This window comes from Dermacentor variabilis, chromosome 7, assembly GCF_050947875.1.
Source record: "Dermacentor variabilis isolate Ectoservices chromosome 7, ASM5094787v1, whole genome shotgun sequence".
Taxonomy (NCBI): Eukaryota; Metazoa; Arthropoda; class Arachnida; order Ixodida; family Ixodidae; genus Dermacentor; species Dermacentor variabilis.
In genome coordinates this window covers 161,357,447-161,375,674 of record NC_134574.1, presented here as the reverse complement: position 1 = coordinate 161,375,674, position 18,228 = coordinate 161,357,447, and the positions used below count along the sequence as shown (strand labels likewise).

At 44.6% G+C, this 18,228-nt stretch overlaps 2 protein-coding genes across 2 annotated transcripts in view; both read right to left on the bottom strand.

Annotated features, from left to right (window-relative positions):
- Nucleotides 1–1,923: 1,923 nt before the first annotated feature.
- Nucleotides 1,924–4,717, bottom strand: Sirt6 (sirtuin 6). Its single transcript, XM_075699960.1, has one exon. It carries the CDS (start codon nucleotides 4,379–4,381, stop codon nucleotides 3,350–3,352), a length of 1,032 nt encoding a protein of 343 aa, XP_075556075.1. The 5' UTR covers nucleotides 4,382–4,717; the 3' UTR covers nucleotides 1,924–3,349.
- Nucleotides 4,718–7,115: 2,398 nt separating this feature from the next.
- Nup133 (nuclear pore complex protein Nup133) overlaps nucleotides 7,116–18,228 on the bottom strand; it is a 54,388-nt gene continuing 43,275 nt past the window's right edge. The window contains exons 24-31 of the mRNA XM_075699943.1: nucleotides 18,181–18,220; nucleotides 17,303–17,481; nucleotides 15,164–15,239; nucleotides 13,255–13,316; nucleotides 12,050–12,106; nucleotides 9,609–9,748; nucleotides 7,949–8,034; nucleotides 7,116–7,458 (exon numbers count right to left, since the gene is read on the bottom strand). Coding sequence (XP_075556058.1) covers nucleotides 7,319–7,458; nucleotides 7,949–8,034; nucleotides 9,609–9,748; nucleotides 12,050–12,106; nucleotides 13,255–13,316; nucleotides 15,164–15,239; nucleotides 17,303–17,481; nucleotides 18,181–18,220 — 780 coding nt within the window. The 3' untranslated portion in view covers nucleotides 7,116–7,318. The remainder of the gene's footprint in view (nucleotides 7,459–7,948; nucleotides 8,035–9,608; nucleotides 9,749–12,049; nucleotides 12,107–13,254; nucleotides 13,317–15,163; nucleotides 15,240–17,302; nucleotides 17,482–18,180; nucleotides 18,221–18,228) is intronic.

The window sequence follows — 18,228 nt, the reverse complement described above, 5'->3', positions numbered from 1 at the left end:
CCAGATTGCAGGAGATGCGAGAGCCATACGGGGAAAACATCAGGGGATGTGCGAGTCAAGCATCACCACAGGGTTCGTCGCCAAATGCACGAGGGTTCTGTGGATGGTGAAGTATGGATGGATGGTGCTTTGAAGTCAGTAAGCCCCAACACATGGTTGATGACCCCTCATGTTTGCATCCTGTGCATCAAGTCTTTGAAGGCCCTTTCAACACTGAATGCTTCTCTCAATCTTTGGGAAAACCAAGCATTTGCGGGTTTAGATACACCAATGTTAAAGTCCCCTCTTATAATCATTAGCATCTTCTTATCAGAGGTGTTATTATAGTAGGGCAAGACAGATTGAAGTGGATCAAGTTAAACTTAAGGAAATGAGTTCCTGATATAGTGCTTTAGAAGAACTTCGAGAGATGTACAAGAGTGCCAGTACACTTTTTTGGCCATTGTACTTAATTTCTGCTAGTCATATATCCCCAATGTGATCTGTAAAGGTACTGGATTTCTTCGCATTCAGTAGTATTTTAGCCTCATTGGTCTCACGGCGAAGGGGTTCATATTGAGGTTCTTGTAAGGGGCACTAGCACACCTTGGATGGGCATCATAGTGGGGGCTGTGTGCAGCTGTTGTTTTGTATTGGGTGACACTGCATGTGTGCTGTTGTTTTGCGAGCAAGAGCGACATTTTAAGGGCCTGCTAGCAGACAGCAGCAGCATATCAAAGAGGGGGACATAGGCTAAGAATGCTAGCTGCATTAAAGGAAACAGAGTATATGCAGTATGAATCCTGCACTTTGCATGGCTGAATACACTGCATGGCTGGCTACAATAAAAATCTGTGGCACCTACATACATCACGAAGATTATTCAGCAACACAAAAGAATACATTGTGATGCTATGCCACGGCTGCAACATGACAGCTGTAGTGGGTTCCGGCTTTGAGTTGAGACATGGACCAAGGCTCCTGAACAAGAACGAGATGAAATTCGGCTTTTTTGCCGTTTCAAGCATAGAGGCCCTGTGATGTCCGAGCACCTGGTTGGGAGGACGCCTATACATATTTTACTGCTATGCCCCCAGCAACATCAACGGTGTTATGATGATGATTGTTGTGGCCTTTCTCTTTGCATTGGACGATCTACGGGAGGATCTACAGTCTGCCTTCCACACCAATGGTGAAAACTCTACTACAACGCTGGATGGTTGGAGAAGGGTTGCCAGATGACCTGTAAAAATAATCTCTAAAAGGCTTTTTTTTTTAGGTGAGAACCACTACAAGTAGCCAAGCACCAGGCCAGGGGACACTTCTACCCATGAGAAAAGCCATTGTGTTTTCAGAGGTGCCATTATTCAAACCCAGTACCTACCACATACAAGGCTGATGCTCTGCCATAAGGCCATTACTACAGTCACTGCCAAGTTGTGTTGCACCGACCTAGCAAGCTATGATAACTACGAAACTTTAAAGAAGCTATTGATGGCATTATGGGCGATTGAACAGAAAGTGATTAACATGAAAGTAAAAGACTAAAAGATGGCAGCATGGATGAGAGAGCAAACATCAGTTAATTATATTCTAGTTGGAAATAAGAGGAAGTGGATCATTGATATGCAGTCGCACTGCACAGTTCTTACAGGACACACAGGAAAAAGAAACGATCACTCGCACATGGTGATCAAGTTTTCTTTCTGTTCTGTTAGATCTAGGCAGTGCAATCAACTTCACATTTAGGATCATGAGCCAACTACCCTACATGCAATTGTTTATTGGAGGAATGATTAGGTAGGTCATGTTGTGCATATAACAGGTAACCAGAATCTCTTACAGTAGTAGAATGGGTGCCAATGGTTGGACAACACAGTTGGGTGTAATAAATGGTTAGATGAGGTGGCGTGAGGTTAGACAATTTGGAGGCACAGTCTGGAGTCAGACGGCATAGGACTGGGTCATGATAATTCCACTTCTTCATAAGCAAAGAGCAGATCATAATGGGGATATAAAAAATGCATTGCTTCACAAGAGTTGAGAGTTTTCACACAGCAGCCACCACAAGGATGCCCAGCTCTCCTGGATAGTGCATTGACAAAAGAAGCGTTTGTCAAGGTATTCAGCCCTTCCACTGTTCCTGAAGCCAGTGGATCATGTGCATCACCTCGTTCCATAAGGCAGCCTCTCACAAGCAGTGCTTTCTTTTCATTCTGTTCTTTCTTTTGCTCCACTTCTTCAACATGTGGTGTTCTTAATTTGACCCTTGGAAACACCTTTTTCCCTGGCACATGACAAGCAGTGTTTTAATGGTCCTCAGTGGACTTTGGTGGTCATTTGCTCTTGGCTAGATGCAGCATTATGGACTGTCATTGAAGCAAGATGAGTATACACGAATTTACAGATGTGCATCTATAAATAATGTGACATAAGTGGGTCATATAAATGCTTATAAGCTCTTACAGCAGCAAATCATTTGTAACAAAATACAGTGGACAAAAGTATAATAATAATAAAAGAACTTATTTCCACTGCACATCTTCTATAAATAATTTTCATAACAAATGAAAGAAAATAAATTAAACTATTGCTTGTTGAGCAGCACACATCATATTCAGCTAAAATGCTCGAAATGACTATGCAGGTCAACTTGGAAGGTGTTGCATGAAGCCATAAAAAATGCTGAAATGTAGTTTGTTTCACTAGACAATGCTTTTACTCTAGATGCAGCAGTGAATGAGCAGTGGATTTAAATGAAAATGATGTTTAACTGTACAGCTCGTCCAAAAGGCATTTTACATGAATGCCTCACCACTGAGTGCATACTTTCAAACACAACGTTTGTGCGGAAAGGTGAGCAACATTTTCTATTCCAAGCTCATAATCTGTGAAAGATGTATAAACAGGTGTCAAACTAACTGCTGTGATCAAGAATCATGTAATTACGGGATGATGCCCAGCTACACGACAGTTTGGCTACTTCATTCTTTGGGAATTAAAAAAGATTCATCAGTCAATATCATGAAACATGAATGCATAAAAGCTTACAATTTGTTAGCTCTCCATGCAGCATGGATAGTACATTTTGGCAAAACAACGATAACAGGTGTGATGCACAAAGGCAGCGAATTATACGCAAAGTGGAAGATGTCAAGGTAAGACTGAGCTGTAAATACCACGAGCACGTCACAAGCTTGGCATTTGTTTGGACAAGCATAAACACGTGAGGGAAGTTAAAAGAGGTGGCCCCAAACACCACCTCATATCACATCACAATCACGATGTATACGTAAACAATTGACACCTGCACGACTAACAAGAGGCGTTGCTAAGCTGCAAAACGTAAGATTCTCTACCACGTCGTCTGTCAACCGGTTGCATCGGTTGACGACAGACGACGTTCTTTTTTGATGGCTTTCCGCGCGGTCGCGTCGTCCGGCGAGTTACTACTTTCCCTCTTCCGAGGTTTCTTTTTGTACTTGCGAGGTGCAGGCGCCTTGGCGTCCGGCAGTTTCACCTTTGGATACTCCATAGGGGTTTCGCGTTTGATCTTGGTCGGGTCGCATTCAGCAGAGTAGGCCGGTATCGCGATTCCTAAGCGCTTCATCAGCTTTTCCATGACGTCGTCAACGTAGGCGCGCAGAATCAAGTTGGCCGACTTGTCGATCTTGGTCGGCTGCAGGTTGCAGATGACGATCTTGCCTCCCGTCTTCTTGGCCAGAAGGGGCAGCGCGCCGCACGGCACGATCTGCAGCGTCGAGCCGAGGCACAGGATGAGGTCTGCGGCCCGACAGTGCAGGTCGGCCGCTTCGATCCCGTCCTCGGGCAGCTCGTGCTCCCAGTCCAGGATGGAATCGTGCAGGTGACCGCGGCACAGCCGGCCGTTCTTCTTCGGCACGGGACACGACTCGCCTGTGGGCTTCTGGCCGACCGACTTGGTCGCCGTGGTCCTCACGAACTGCCGACCGCACTGGTTGCATCGGTCCAGAAACATGTTTCCGTGCAAGTCCGTGAGGATGTCCAGCGGGAAGCCCGACTTCAGGTGCAAGCCGTCGACGTTCTGGCTGACGAGGAACTTGAGATGCGAGCTGCGCGCCAGCTCAACCAGCGCCATGTGCGTGGAAGTCGGTACCGCGTCGTCGAACGAGATGTTGACCTGCGGCTTTTCACCCTGCTGCTCCAGTGTCCAGACTCCACGCGGACCGCGGAAGTCGGGGATCCCGGCCGACGTGCTGATGCCGGCGCCGGTGATCACTACGATGTGCTTGGAGGCCTGCATCCAATCGGCGAGTCGCGCGATCTTGTCTTCGAGCAGCGATGGCTCGTCGAAATGCTCGGGCTGGCCGCAGATGCCTTTGTCGGCGTACTCGGACAGCCCGCTTGCATAGTCGCAAGACATGGCGAGCTTTTTGCGGCAACCTGCGGTTTTTGCTCACACTTTCATCGGCATCGCTGTTGTTTGGCCACTGGTGTTTTCTTTAGATACGATGAAGCGGCTAGCAGAAGCAGGCCGAGCGCTCATGAAAGCCTCAAGATGTTCAAGAACAAAAAAAAAAAAAAATTGCAAAACGACAACGTTGCACAACTTCAAATTACAACAGGGCCTGACGTAAGGAAACAGCAGTCACAGAGAGCAATAGGATACAACAAAAACAATCTAGTCACATTTTTTTTCTTTAGTTTTGGTTCCGATTTCGCGGCTACTGCAAGCAAATCGCACAGCCGCGGTTACTATAATATTTATAGATAATGCGCTCACTCGGTAGCACATTTGTGGGGGAAATTATGAAATTTGTTTTCGCCCTCGGATGCTTTAAGGAAAAAAAAAAGGGGGGGGGGGAGGGACGCGATGAACGCTATGCACGAATATAGTGCTTAGAATATAGCACGAAGGCACGCTTTCTAGTAGGAACGCGGCCTCTAACATAAAAGTTATGCGCTAACATAAAAGATAAAAAAGCAAAGCGGACATAAAGGATATGCGGTGACGGGTGTCTTTTTTTTCCCATTACAATTGTTTGTGGGCTGCCGTTCTCAAAATTCCGAGGAATAACTTTGTAAAGAATGAAAAGCAAGGTTGTGAGCAACTTTGGTGGTAGAAGAGTGGTTGGGTTATGGCACCATAGTTGGGTATGCGTGGTTTGGTTACGAGTGGGTTTGGTACAAAGTTCTTTTTATCGAAGCGACGCCGGATTTTCTGCCACACGGGGTCCTTAACGCTCTCGCGTTAAAACTGCACCTTCGCCTCTAGTTCGTAACGGACCCGGACTTTTTCTTTCCTTCGGTTTAATTTCGTGTCTACGTTGTTAAACCATCAGGGTCTTTTTAAAAGATTGCAAGCATGTCTTTGCATCTTTTCCCACACGACTTGCATTAAGCACGCAGGCGCGCGCACGCAACGCACAATTTCATTGATAGTTTACGCGGGCTCCAAATGACTGTTACCTTGCACATAAAGTGCACCTCAGAATTTTCATGTCCCCCTTTTTTTTGTCCTTTCTATGTTTATTTTGTATCTACCGCTATACTTAGGTACATAGTGCACATAACTTTGCACGAGACCAGCAAGTTCAACTGTGCAAGCCAACTATTTCGAGAGTGGGACTCATCACCAACTAGGCAGGTTATTGACAAAACATGATACGCTGATAGCGAAACAAATTTCTTAAGTTTTGTAATTCAACTTGCTTCATTGTGGAGAGATACTAAAGCAACATACACAACAAAATGAATGTTGTACTGAAAGCATTGTATACGAATCTAGAAAAGTGCATGTCAAAAATCGCACAAATGTGAGAGTGAAGTAAAAAATTGCGAGTCATGGCAAAGAGCCTGAACAAATTTCTCATTGATACTGACAATACTTCTGTTCTATAAATAATTCTATCACAGCTTTTTCATCTACCAGATTACCGTCAATCCAGCGGGTTGTAAAAGACTAACATCAGTGTACCTCCCTCCGTCTGTTGATGTGAAGGCGTCAAATGTCACATTGAGTGAAAAAGCTGGTGTCTGTCGTATGGACAAGTGAAAAAAAAGCACCTAAATTCAAATTGGCTGCGAGGCCACGTCATCAGTTCGCCTCGACGGACCAGAGCGGGCGAAAGAATACACCTGCTGCTACACTAGCGCAACAGGAGTTGCGCGAGGGGAGAGGGCATCGCCGTTGCCAAATCACCCTCTCTCTCGGAAGCCTGCGTTACCTGCGCAAGCTCTTGCCTGTGTTCTAACCATGCCTCAGTAATCTCTATAAAGAAAATGTATAGAAAAACAAAATATATTTCTAAGGGAGAAACCCAGTGGTAGTGAGCTTTAAACCTACAACCCCACGCTCAGAGGCTGATTATCGTACCCACTGGGCTAAACCAGCACCTCCTAGATAGCAGGCCTGTGCACTCTGCTATACAACCTCCTGCTATTTGGACTGACATTTCAGTTGTCATGGCCGGCATGATGAATGTGGCCACGTCAAAATCACCACAGCTTACCAACACCTCCTAGATCTATCTAGGAGGCCTTGGGATCACTCGGGAGCATCCACATTAGTTTATATGGCAGTCGGGCAAGGCAGCATGATGTCACGGATTGAACTGCATCGGCCTTGTACTATCTCGTAGGATTTGGCCAAACATGTCAACGCGCTCATTTGCCCGCTACGAGTGCGTAGCTTGAAGGACCGGCACCACACAGTGGCGTTCACTTGGATGTTAACGCTTTCGCATTCACAACTCGTAAAAAGTGCTTGGATGTCCTTGTATTTTTCTTCTTTGCCTTGTCGGCTGTATGGCTCAACCACTCAATACGGCTAGGACTACTGTTACATTTTCTGAATCCAGCAATACCTGTGGAGAGCTGTAGCCTTAATCCTCAGCAACGAGTGCATTTGCTAAAAAAGTGACATTAAGAAATACTGAGAATCTACCGATACTTTTGAGGAGGGTTGAATAATGTAGGTTGTGCTGATCAAATTTCAACAAGCATACCCTTTTCCAGTGACTAAGACACCAGGGTTAGTGCACCTGCTATTATTGTACAAGGGTCTAGTAAACCAAGCATAACCATCTTTCATTAAAAGGTAATTTAATTTCCAAGTTCCAATGTACAGTTATAACGAGGACTGAACACTGCTTCCATCACATGAAGAGCAGCGCAATGTTTTTTATTTCGTGGGCATTTGTTAACTTCTGTTTGATGAAGTACAAGCAACAGTATAAAGCTGGCAAGACACAAAACAGGAACATAAAACGATGGCAGCAAAAAACAGCAGTCCAGCATGAATGATGTTTTTTTTTACACTGAGACGAGTGTGGCAATCTTGGACGTCATGTCAGGGGACCTAACATGCTGCCACTCGTTGCATGTGCTCGTAGCCGGCCCCAAGCATAAAAGAGAAGGCGGGGTTGCTTCCCAGGTCCTGCAAGTCCGGCATCTCGAGCAGCTCATCCAGGGAAGGCAGGAACTCGGCCAAGTTCAAACCTTTGTCCCACGGCAAAGGAACGTAGCATGATGTGAGGACACAAAGTGGTGCGAGTGGGAACAGCACAGACGCATACAGATATAACTGCTTATCATTAACAATGTGAAAGGTCATTCTCATCATCATCCCATTTCAAGTAATACAGTGCTAAGCCTTGGAAAACACGGGGAAGGCGGGAGATGGAAATTCAAGACGATCAGCTAAACGACAACAAGGTAAAAACGGGAGCCAACGTATCGACAAGTGGACTTGTATTTTTCAAGACGACACTTTCCTGTGCTTTCCTCAGCACAGTATAAACACAGTATTTAATCAGCACAGTGTAATGGTGAAGCCTTGTTACAGGGATCTGCAATTATCCCTGTTCGGCCTCAACAGAAGTAAAGATGCCCTAACAGACTTTGCAGTCTCATCGCTCCTCGACACACTTGGCTGGTATTCTTACGACTTATTTCCCATTAAAAATACAAATGTGTGAAAGAGACTTACCCTTGGAAAAATGCAGTTCTGCAATTTTGAAGAATAGCAGATCTGGCATGACGCGAACGGGATCGTCAGTGTTCAAGTCTTCCCATCTAGAAACATCAGATGTGCAAGTAAATAACAGAGCTAGAAGAGGGCACTGGTGTGCTTAATGTTTAGTACTCAAAAACATCTGAATCTAATTGCTTACATAAAGCTCTCACTGTTACTTTTGTGCAAGATATGCCTGACACACGAGTTCATAAGGTTAGTATAAATAAAAACTGGTAAAATGCAAATACTATGCAAGACCAAAGCCCCCCCTCCCCTCCCCCCCCCCTGACAAGAGATAGGAAGTCATCATGAAACCCTCTGTGAAACTGCTTGAAAGTGTTCATATTATTTGGGAGCACAAGGTACCAACACAATTATATTATTTACAATTTAATTTTAGACAACTGGAATAGGTTTTACCCAACATTTGCCATTTATCTCTGAAGATTGCGTGCTTGTAGTCTACACCAACGTGAAGTTGCCAAAAGAGAATAAATTTAGGCCATAGCTTTCTTGTTTTGCTGGCTACAAACAAACCACACTGGTCAGCCTACTTCAGGTCTTTCTATTAAATCAAAAGGAGTATAAAAATGTATTTAGCCACTTGGCTCATAGCACGGCAACACTGATTTGAAAATGACAGTACACATGAAGTTAGCAACAACATTTTTCATCTAACTGCTGTCTAACTAGTCGAATGTGCGAGATCTTCTTGAAGAAAAAAAAAAGACATTGTTTGTACACACGAAAATGCAAAGGCTCTAAATGAACAACAAGAGCTGGAAAAGAAAACAACAGCCTCGTGGAATGACTTCAAAGCAAGGTAAACACGGGAAAGGCAGGAGACGGAAATTCAAGGCGATTATCAAAACGAGAACAAGCTGAAAGCAGGAGCCAACGTTTCGACAAGTCGTCTTTTGTCGTCCTGAAAAAGACAAGTCCACTTATCGAAGCATTGGCTCCAGCTTTTACCTTGCTCTCATTTTGCTTATCACTTCAAAGCAGGGTGTTGCACCCAGTGCTAACTGGAAGTCTAACACAGAATGTTAACTTCTATCTGGATTACGGTGTATCCAGAAACCAGCAAGATGAACAGTCGGGATAGTTGTTGCAGATTCAGTGTACCGATAAACAGTGCAACACTCCAACACGTATGCAGGGAACAGCAAGGACAAGGCACATGCTTGTCCCGTCACACTAGATCTGAGTGTTGCGATGTGTTCCAGTAATCATAGATCGAGAGACTAGTAGAGAAGTCATTGTAGCTGATGGTAGATGTAAAGACAGCAGCAGATCAAATGTATGCATACACATGCTTAGTGTCTATATTTATGTTAATAAGAGGGGCACTCATTGCCATGGCATGTTAACTTATCTATTGACTTTTATACCCATAGGGTCTCTATGTGAGCATCGATCAAGGTCACCTGTCCATCGATGCCACCTGTGCACTTTAGGGGCGACTCAACACAAGCTAAATTTTAAACTTGCTCCCCGACCAGCTGGGTGAGGCCACTCTCTCACACGTGAAGTAGCCATAGCTTTTTTTTTGCATGTTGGACAGCTTCGGTGTACCCTCGGTACTAGTGGTGATGCAGCGGTACAAGGAGTGCCTGGACTGTGCTCTGCTTACTGGTTCCTGAGGATGGCTGCACACCAGATGCGCATGCGCAGCATGTGGGCTCTTGTCTGGTCCGTGACAAAGCTCAGCAGCTCGAGGGCCTTGGCAAAGTCATACTCGTCAGCGTTCACATTGTCTCGGCTGATGTACATCTGCACACAAGGAAAGTGGGCTCACACCAGGCACAGTAGAAATTGCAGGTGCAGTTTGTAAAATTCTCCAACCTTGGACGACAGAGAGAATATTATACGGTTAAACCTCGATATAACAAAGTCGGTAAAATCGGCAATTTGCTTCGTTATATTGAAATTTCGTTGTATCGAAATTCGATCTTTTATGCAAGCAAGGACAGTCAGCTTTTTTTACACGGAAAGAGGCCACAGACTTTTTCGAATTATCGGGCAATAAAAAAAAGCAAATTTAAATGAGAAAACAATGAATTTTTATAAATTTGGGAGTCGGTGACGAATAGTACGGTTTCATGCCACGTATGTTGATGATATCTTCTCGGCGGTATGAATTAAGCGAAGCCAACTAAGCTTTCGCGTGCACTCCACCCCCGCGGCTTACAGCAGGGATCAAATGCTTCGTCTGCCCCTCGCTACAATGGGTCACCGAAACACACGATTATGCAACCTCCAATACTAAACGCGCTGCAAGACAGCTTACATGGTGCCACGCCCACTCGGCACGGCCACTCTTTGCACACGTGGCAGATTACCTCTAAAGCAGGGTGCGTGGCTGATGGATGGATGGATGGATGGATGGATGGATGGCGGCTATACCCTTTGTAACGGGCGGCGGTTGGCGCCACCTAGCCTTTTGCTCCCCCTCCTATTTTATTATTATTTTTTCCCCTTTCTTTATATCCTCTTTTTCTTAACCTAGTTTTCACTCCCCTCCTCCCCCCTAAATAACTATCTAAACCAGTAGAGGAAACATTATCTCCCCGATTTATGGTATTATCTCTCCCTTGACTTCCTCCACCAATCCTCTAGCCTCCCCTTCATTACTGCCACTCTTTTCTCGTCTATTTGCCCTCGTTCCTCGGGAAAACCTAATGCCCCTTCCATATCTGCCACTGTTCCCTCTGCCTGAGTGTGTGCTCAGCCGCGCTTACAGCCATGCGCGGCTACGGCCGAGACGCGCGGCAGAAATTGAGACGCGCACCAACTTAACCCCCACTCTGCCCTCTCGCGCCCTCGTGCACGCTTGATCGCGTTAGCGCGAGCTCGCTGCACCCCCCCCCCCCCCTCGTTTTTCCCTGTGCTCACGCTGGAAGGCAGCACTCGTGAAGCCACCATCTAATGCTATTGGTGCGGGTGAAAGTGTGCGAGGGTGACCTCACACACTTTCACTCGCACCAATAGCACACAGTGCGCAGGGCGTGATAGGATTTTATCACACTTGAACTTTATACGGAACATGATGTGGCTCCACTTAAGTGGTCACTCTTGTCCTGGGGCTGCGCAATTTGAGGTGCGTTTGCAGCCGCTTGTAATTCAATCGTTTGACCATCTGCGCCTGTAGAAGCTTCCACTTATTTTTTCGGGATTCCTTTGCGGCGGCAGTGAAATTTTCTTACATTGAAATCATATACAAACACAATTCCTTACATTGAGGTTCTAAATGCATGGTGTTCTATGGACAAGAGGTTATGAAAAGTTAAATACTTCGTTATAACGAGGTATAACTGTAGTTGCACAGAAGATGAAAGTCAACATTTAATTTGGCACGAAGTAGCTGTCATGCTTGTCCACAATTGATCCAACACAACAGCTGTGCCAAAGGCAATTCATGCAAACAACCAAATGATGACGCAGGTGCTAGTCAATAAGTGACTAAGTTGAACTTGCTGGTATATACTGCAATTTCGCACATATTCTACACTTCTGCATATAACTCATGCCGGATTAACCAGCCCTCAGGAAAGAAACACAGAAATAACCGCTTAAAACAATGTTATACAATCATAAGTGTGACCTGATACAGCACGATCAGCACGAAGAAAAGCTCTCGAAATGTTATTTTGTATGAATAAAAGTCTTTTTACTTTTCTCATCTGTCAGTGCGACTTCTTACAGCCTCTTTCTGTTGAAGTGTGCTGCGACTCTACGGCAAACTGGAGTGCATATATAGTTGAACTTTGACATCGGATGTGGCTTCATAGTAATGTGGTATATGTAGTCTCACACACATTATTACTTTTTTAAGTTATTCACATATACCAACTTACACAAACTTGTCATGTTGCTGGTACTTTATGAACTAAGTAAGAGCAAGCCTCTAAACTCAGAAAAACTTAAAACTTCAGACGCTGCTCGCTCCCTTCCTTGATGCTAAATGACCACTGGTACCAGTGTACCACGTGGTAAAAACCTAGGTTGCGAAAGGCCCGCACTTCATTCCCCCAGCATGCACTGAAAAAACAAACAAAATGTCTGCGAACTCACCTCTATCAACTCCTCCGGTCCAAGTGCACTCATGGTCTTCGGGTCTAAGCAGTACGCCTGCAAGTATCAGGTTGGCACTTACAGTGATAGCATAAGAAAGCCGGATGAACGCGCGAAACCCCAAAGGTATTCACTCACACGCATCTGAATTCCACCTGGACTTGAATCCTTATAGTACCTTTGTATTATTACAATGGCTCAGTATTATATTACATTCCTCACTAATCTTTGCAGGCATGTGCAACTTCCTTTTGGATCATCCTCGTCACCACCACAGGCAGCATTTAATGTTACTTTTTCCACTGGTATTACTATTCATTTTAGACTTGCAACCTGTATTCACTGTTTTTACTTGGCACTTTTTAATTTACTTGTTGGGCTTCAGTTCATCTGTGGTGGATCACAGCAAAGGTGATAAGCTATTATAAGTGAATGCTAAGTAGGGGTGTGGGAATATTCAAAACTTTCAAATAATGAATCGAATAGTCACTATTCATGAATGCAAATATTTTTTGAATACTTTTCGAATATCTCAATATGTCAACTGCACTCAATTAAACATACAATTTGGAGTAAAAGTATAGTAAATTTCTGCCCCTGGGGGCATAGTATATACATAAAACATGAGAACTTGTGTAGTGGAGTAGGCTGCATTGCTTACGTAGCCATACTTTACAGGCTATACAGCAATTAAAATTAAAAATTATTGGGTTTTTACATGCCCAAACCACTTTCTGATTATGAGACATGCCATAGTGGAGGACTCCGGAATTTTTGACCACCCAGGGATCTTTACTGTGCCCCCAAATCTAAGCACACGGGTGTTTTTCGCATTTCGCCCCCATCGAAATGCGGCTGCCGTGGCCGGGATTCGATTCCGCGACCTCATGCTCAGCAGCCCAGCACCATAGCCACTGAGCAACCGCGGCAGGTTATACAGCGATCATTTGCCCTCTCTGAACAGTCTGTGCATGCAAATTAACAACTCAATTGCAAGCAATTTTTAGTTTGTCCCATTGTTTCATTATGCATTTTAGTCTGTTGTAATGTGGTAAAAGCACTAGAAACTTTTAATAGATATGAACGACCTGGGTAATTCCAACATTTCACATAAGGACATGTTGTTTGAAACTGCACTAATATATACAGCCCATCTTTACAGAGATGGACATGGTGCTCCTAAATTAAGTGAATGTGCGGCTCACCTCTTTCACTGCCGCTGGAAGTGACTCCTGGTACATAATGAGTTCATGCTCTCTGTTGATGCCTGCAGCAAGACAATAATGAATGAATGAATGAATGAATGAATGAATGAATGAATGAATGAATGAATGAATGAATGGGAATAAAAGAATAGCAGTCCTATCTGCTGTTATGCCAGACTGTATAAACATGGGACTATTAAATGCCTTTCCTTTTCTCCTTCGAAGTCCTGAATATACATCTCTCTCTCTCTCTCACATACACACAAAAGCAGTTCAGAAACAAGCTTCATGGTGAGACGTGAACTAGGGTCCACTGGGTCTGGAAGCTGCCTTTGCAGAGCCATGTCATGTTGCAAATGTATTGGGAAAAATGCAGCACGAGTTTTAAAGGATGCATATAGAAAGGAATGTTTGCCTGTTGCACTGTGACTAATAAATGTGTCAAGAATAAAAAGGCAACAACGAAGACACAGAGAGAAAAAGCAGCAGATAGCAGAAAAAAAGAAAAAGCTGCAAGCAGAAAACACAGTGCACTACAGACAGGGGCAGACAAAGAAATTGGACACACATGGTGCCAACTCACAGCAAGTTTGTTTCAAATTTCATAATCGCCCTTGCACTAGTCAAAGGATTTCACTGTGCATATCAAGCAACAAAAGCTTGATATGCACAGTGAATTGCTTAACCTGGCATAAGTACAGTAACAAGCTTTGAGATAAACTTGTTGCAAGTTAGCAGCGTCAAAGCCCCATTTCATCATCTGTCCCTGTGTACAACGAACTGAATTTTCTTGCTGTAATGGAGAAACAATGGGCTCAAATATGTTAACAAGCAACAATAGTCAAGCTATACAAAGTTTCACTGCAACTGTAAGGGCTCATTCACATCGGCGACTGACAGTGGTCGCGCGACCAAGTTGGTCGCAAATGGTCGGAAACGGTCGCTTTTCTCGCTCTCTCTGCGCGATTTTTCAGTCGTGCGACCGTGGTCGCAAAACTGACAAACCAATCGGCGGCACACCGGAAGTGATCTTTCATGTGTCTACATCCGGCCTCCTCCCGTGTCGCGGCAAATTCTGCGTAGATTCCGAGAGTTCTCGCTGACAGTGATAATCTCCAGGATTGCGACTTGCGGGTCGTGCTCAGCTGGGCTTGCTGGTGTGAACACCCGTTGCCTTCGGTCGCTTTTTGATCGCGAGTCGCAAATGGTCGCGCGACCTCGTCAAGTCGCTGGTATGAAGAAGCCATAAGACATTGTTGATAAACTGTCAGGTGACATGGCCAAACACCTCTTCTTGACTGGCTCCTTTGGTGATAGTAGCCAGGCCATATGGTGGTTTCTTGTGCCTCCTCTCAACTGACTCCCTTACCAACAGCTGAGCACTGATTAAACAAAATGGACCTCCACACTGCAATCTCTAACCCCACAGCTGTGTATTACTTGATGCTACCATCCCAGTTATTGCAACATTGATGAACCACAGCTCCTGGCTCTTCTCTGTGCAAGTGCACATTTCGACATGTGTCCTGCAAGGCATTTACTCCCTAGAGCTCCAACTTTAGGCCCACCAATGTCCTAGTGATGCAGTTGGAGCACGCATCAGTTTACCGGACGACAGGCATCATGTTTGTGACTGAGTGCCGTGCATTGTTTTCTTTAAGAATGCATGTACATATTGCATATTATGACACAACGACATGTTATTCTTATGACAACATGGCAGTGGTTCTGTTGTGCCATAGCAGCAAACCTTGACGGTTTGGGGTTGTGATTGAAAATTACTGCTGGCCTCCCCCCCAATAAGCTATTCTAATTAAGAAATATGCACTGGATCCCATAGGCAACAAGATTCACAGAAAGGAAAGCTGGTACATAGAACCTAGACCATAGTGTACAAATTTGTACGCACTTTTGATGAGGTCGGCACGGGACTCAGGCAGTCCACCATTGGCAAGAGCAGCTAACTTGCTGAGGCTTAATAGTGCCTGCAAAAAGAAAAAGAAGCGAAAGTGGCAACTATCAAGCAGTGAAACAAGTGGCAAGCACCAAAAGTTAATCAAGAAAGGGAAAAGATAGTCCTCCACCCAAGTTTAGCATGAGGCTACCAAGTCTTTCTCAGAAAGAAAGCTTTGCAGTTAAAGAAAAATTTGACCTAGGCTGGGGATTCAACTAGGGACCACTGTTGTTCCAGGGCCAGTCACTCTACCATCTGAGCTGACCAGGAGGCCTTCCCCCCCCCCTTCTTCATTATGGGGTTTAACGTACCAAAACCACGTAACAGCATCAAAAAATTCAAGCAGAAAGTCAGAGAGGCTAAAATAATCTCATGGGTGGCAGCAATGGAAAAGAAACCTGCCATGAGTAACTACCTAAGAGAAAGAAACAATTTATGATAACTCAAAGGAAAGTTCATTACTTTTTGAAGCGAGATCAGGATGCCTTAGAACATGCACCTATAAAGCGAGATATAAGAAGGAAGAAGAAGCATGTGCTTGCTGCGGTAAACCTAGGGAAACGACGGAGCATGTTTTATTAGAATGTGAAGACGTCTGCCCAGCGGTCGATTTAGGCACCAATGGCCTCCTTGAAGCCCTTGAGTTCAGCGAGAGCAGGGGGAAAATAAACATGTCTGCAATAGAGATTAGTAAGAGGCGATTGGAAGATTGGTGGAAGAAAAGTAGGGAAACGACAAAAAATGGAGACATAAAAAAACAAAGTTCACAATAGGGGGTCAGAAAATTTGGTTATGGGAATTAATCGTGGGGTTTTCTTTCTTTTTCTTTTTAACCTAGTTAGGACATTAGGCAGTACAATAGTAAGAGCTTGGTGGCGCAACCCACCGCCCCGTTTCAAAGGAGACGCTCATAACATCCATGCATTTCATCCACGATCTGATTATGAGGCGCACCGTAGTGGGAGAGTCAGGAATAATTTGGACCACCTGGTTTTCTTTAATGTACACCTAAATCTAAGTACAAGTGTGTTTTCGCATTTCACCCCCATCGAAATGTAGCCACTGTGACCCTGTGCTTAGCCCAACACCATAGCCGCTAAGCACAGAGTGAGGCTTTATTAATGGACAACTTGAAGCACAGGCATGAAAGTGAAGTAAATGGCAACTAATCTATGCATAAGCCCTTGCAGGCTTATGCAGAGATGAACATTTATGAAAGAGAACAAACATTCATGAAAGGAAAAATTTTGTCATGGACTCAAGTGGATGACAATTCTTCCCTTTCATGAACCTTCTTTCACCTTGCAGTATTCTGCAGTACTGACTGGCCAAAAGTTGATCAGCAAGTGCTAGGGCAAGATTGCGCGCGCGCGTGCACACACACACACACACACACACACACACACACACACACACACACACACACACACACACACACACACACACACACACACACACTAAAAAAAAAAAAAAAACCTGCTAGGCTCATAAGTGCTGAAAGAAATCAACAAGTGGAACACAGTTCAAGCTAAGCTGCATTGCAAGCAAGGATGCAACTGGCATGTGGTAACATGTCATGCACATTGCAATGGCAGGTTAATAGATTCAAGAGCTGGAATCTAGCATCTCTGCTGGTTGGGATGCAACTTAATAAGGGCTCAAGTGCTTAATTTTACTGCTGCACAGTCTGTACAAGAGATTGACATAACTTTAAAATAAAACATGCACTCCTTTACAGTGTTCTAAAACATACACCTGTTTCCCATGCTCTCAAATTAAGAGCTGTCAGTAAACTTCACATTTCTTTTAACTAAAAGGATTGCCTACAATTTCAAGGGATTCGCATAGGCTCACATGCCACTCTTTTGACCTTTGACTCCAATAATGCGACAATATGAGCTAGTTGGTACACCTTTCGGAAACACGTAACGCTAAAAACATCTGTCTTGTTTCTTGTTTTGCCCTATTTTTAGTGTTGTTTGCTTCCTCCTCCCCAAAAAACAGCTCTGACTGCATTGCACGGATTTGGTGCATAAGCTTTGCCTTCTTGAGAAGCAGCTTCACGAAATGCATGTGACGAGCCAGCAAGCTCACCTTCTTTCGAGCTAAGTATTTGTCCTCGCGCAAGCCCAGACTGTGCAGCGTGTTTGCAGCCTGGCCCATCTTTCCAAGCTGGATGGCATGCAGCCAGCTGAGGGAGTCATGGCCCTCCAGGAAGCACTCGAGGTTACGGTGCTGTGAAGCGGGCTGACGCAGCAGGTCTCCACGTCGTCCTGTACAAGTCATCAAAAAGAGAAAACATATTTATCAAAGCACAAGCCACTGAGGTCACTTGGCATTCAACAACAGTAACGCTAATCGATGGGGCCTCCCATCACAAACCAATGCCTAGGTCATCACAGACGCCACGAATTAATCCTACAGATTAATTCCGACCACATAGGATTCTATAGGATGAATTTAAGTTGTACGCAATTGTTCTTGCATCCTATCCCCATTCAAATGTGACTGCTCCGGTTAGGAATTAAACCCTCAACCTTCCACTCAGCAGCAGAACAGCATATTGCAGAACTACTGTGGCAGGTGGTACTATTGAACAATGCAGATGCTAGTGGTGCTAGCTGTTGAGCATGGCTACGTGGCCATAAGTAACAAAGCACAGAATGCTTTGAAAACAAATCCTAATGACGGAATACACCAGCACATTCTACAGTTCTTGCAGACAAAATTGGAAGACCAAGAAAACACAGATACAGATTTAGGACATCGAATTTCCTTGAGCCTGTGTAACCTTAAGCTTTGTTTTGCATATGGCTGTCTATGGCGATAAATATGCTCAAGCTATAGCATGCGAATTACGGCCACTAGTACGTTTTTGCCCCCAGAAAAATGGGGGAGAGAGAGAAAGAGAGAGCCCTTGTCCAAACAAGGGTGCTGCAATGGAGAAAGATGGCTATTACTTTATAGCTCACCTGAGTCAAGCTGCCACTTGAACACAAACTCTGGAAATCCCTACGAAG

Coding starts and splice junctions, on each gene's coding strand:
- Sirt6 (XM_075699960.1), bottom strand. CDS start 4,381: ATGTCTTGCGACTATGCAAGCGGGCTGTCCGAGTACGCCGACAAAGGC.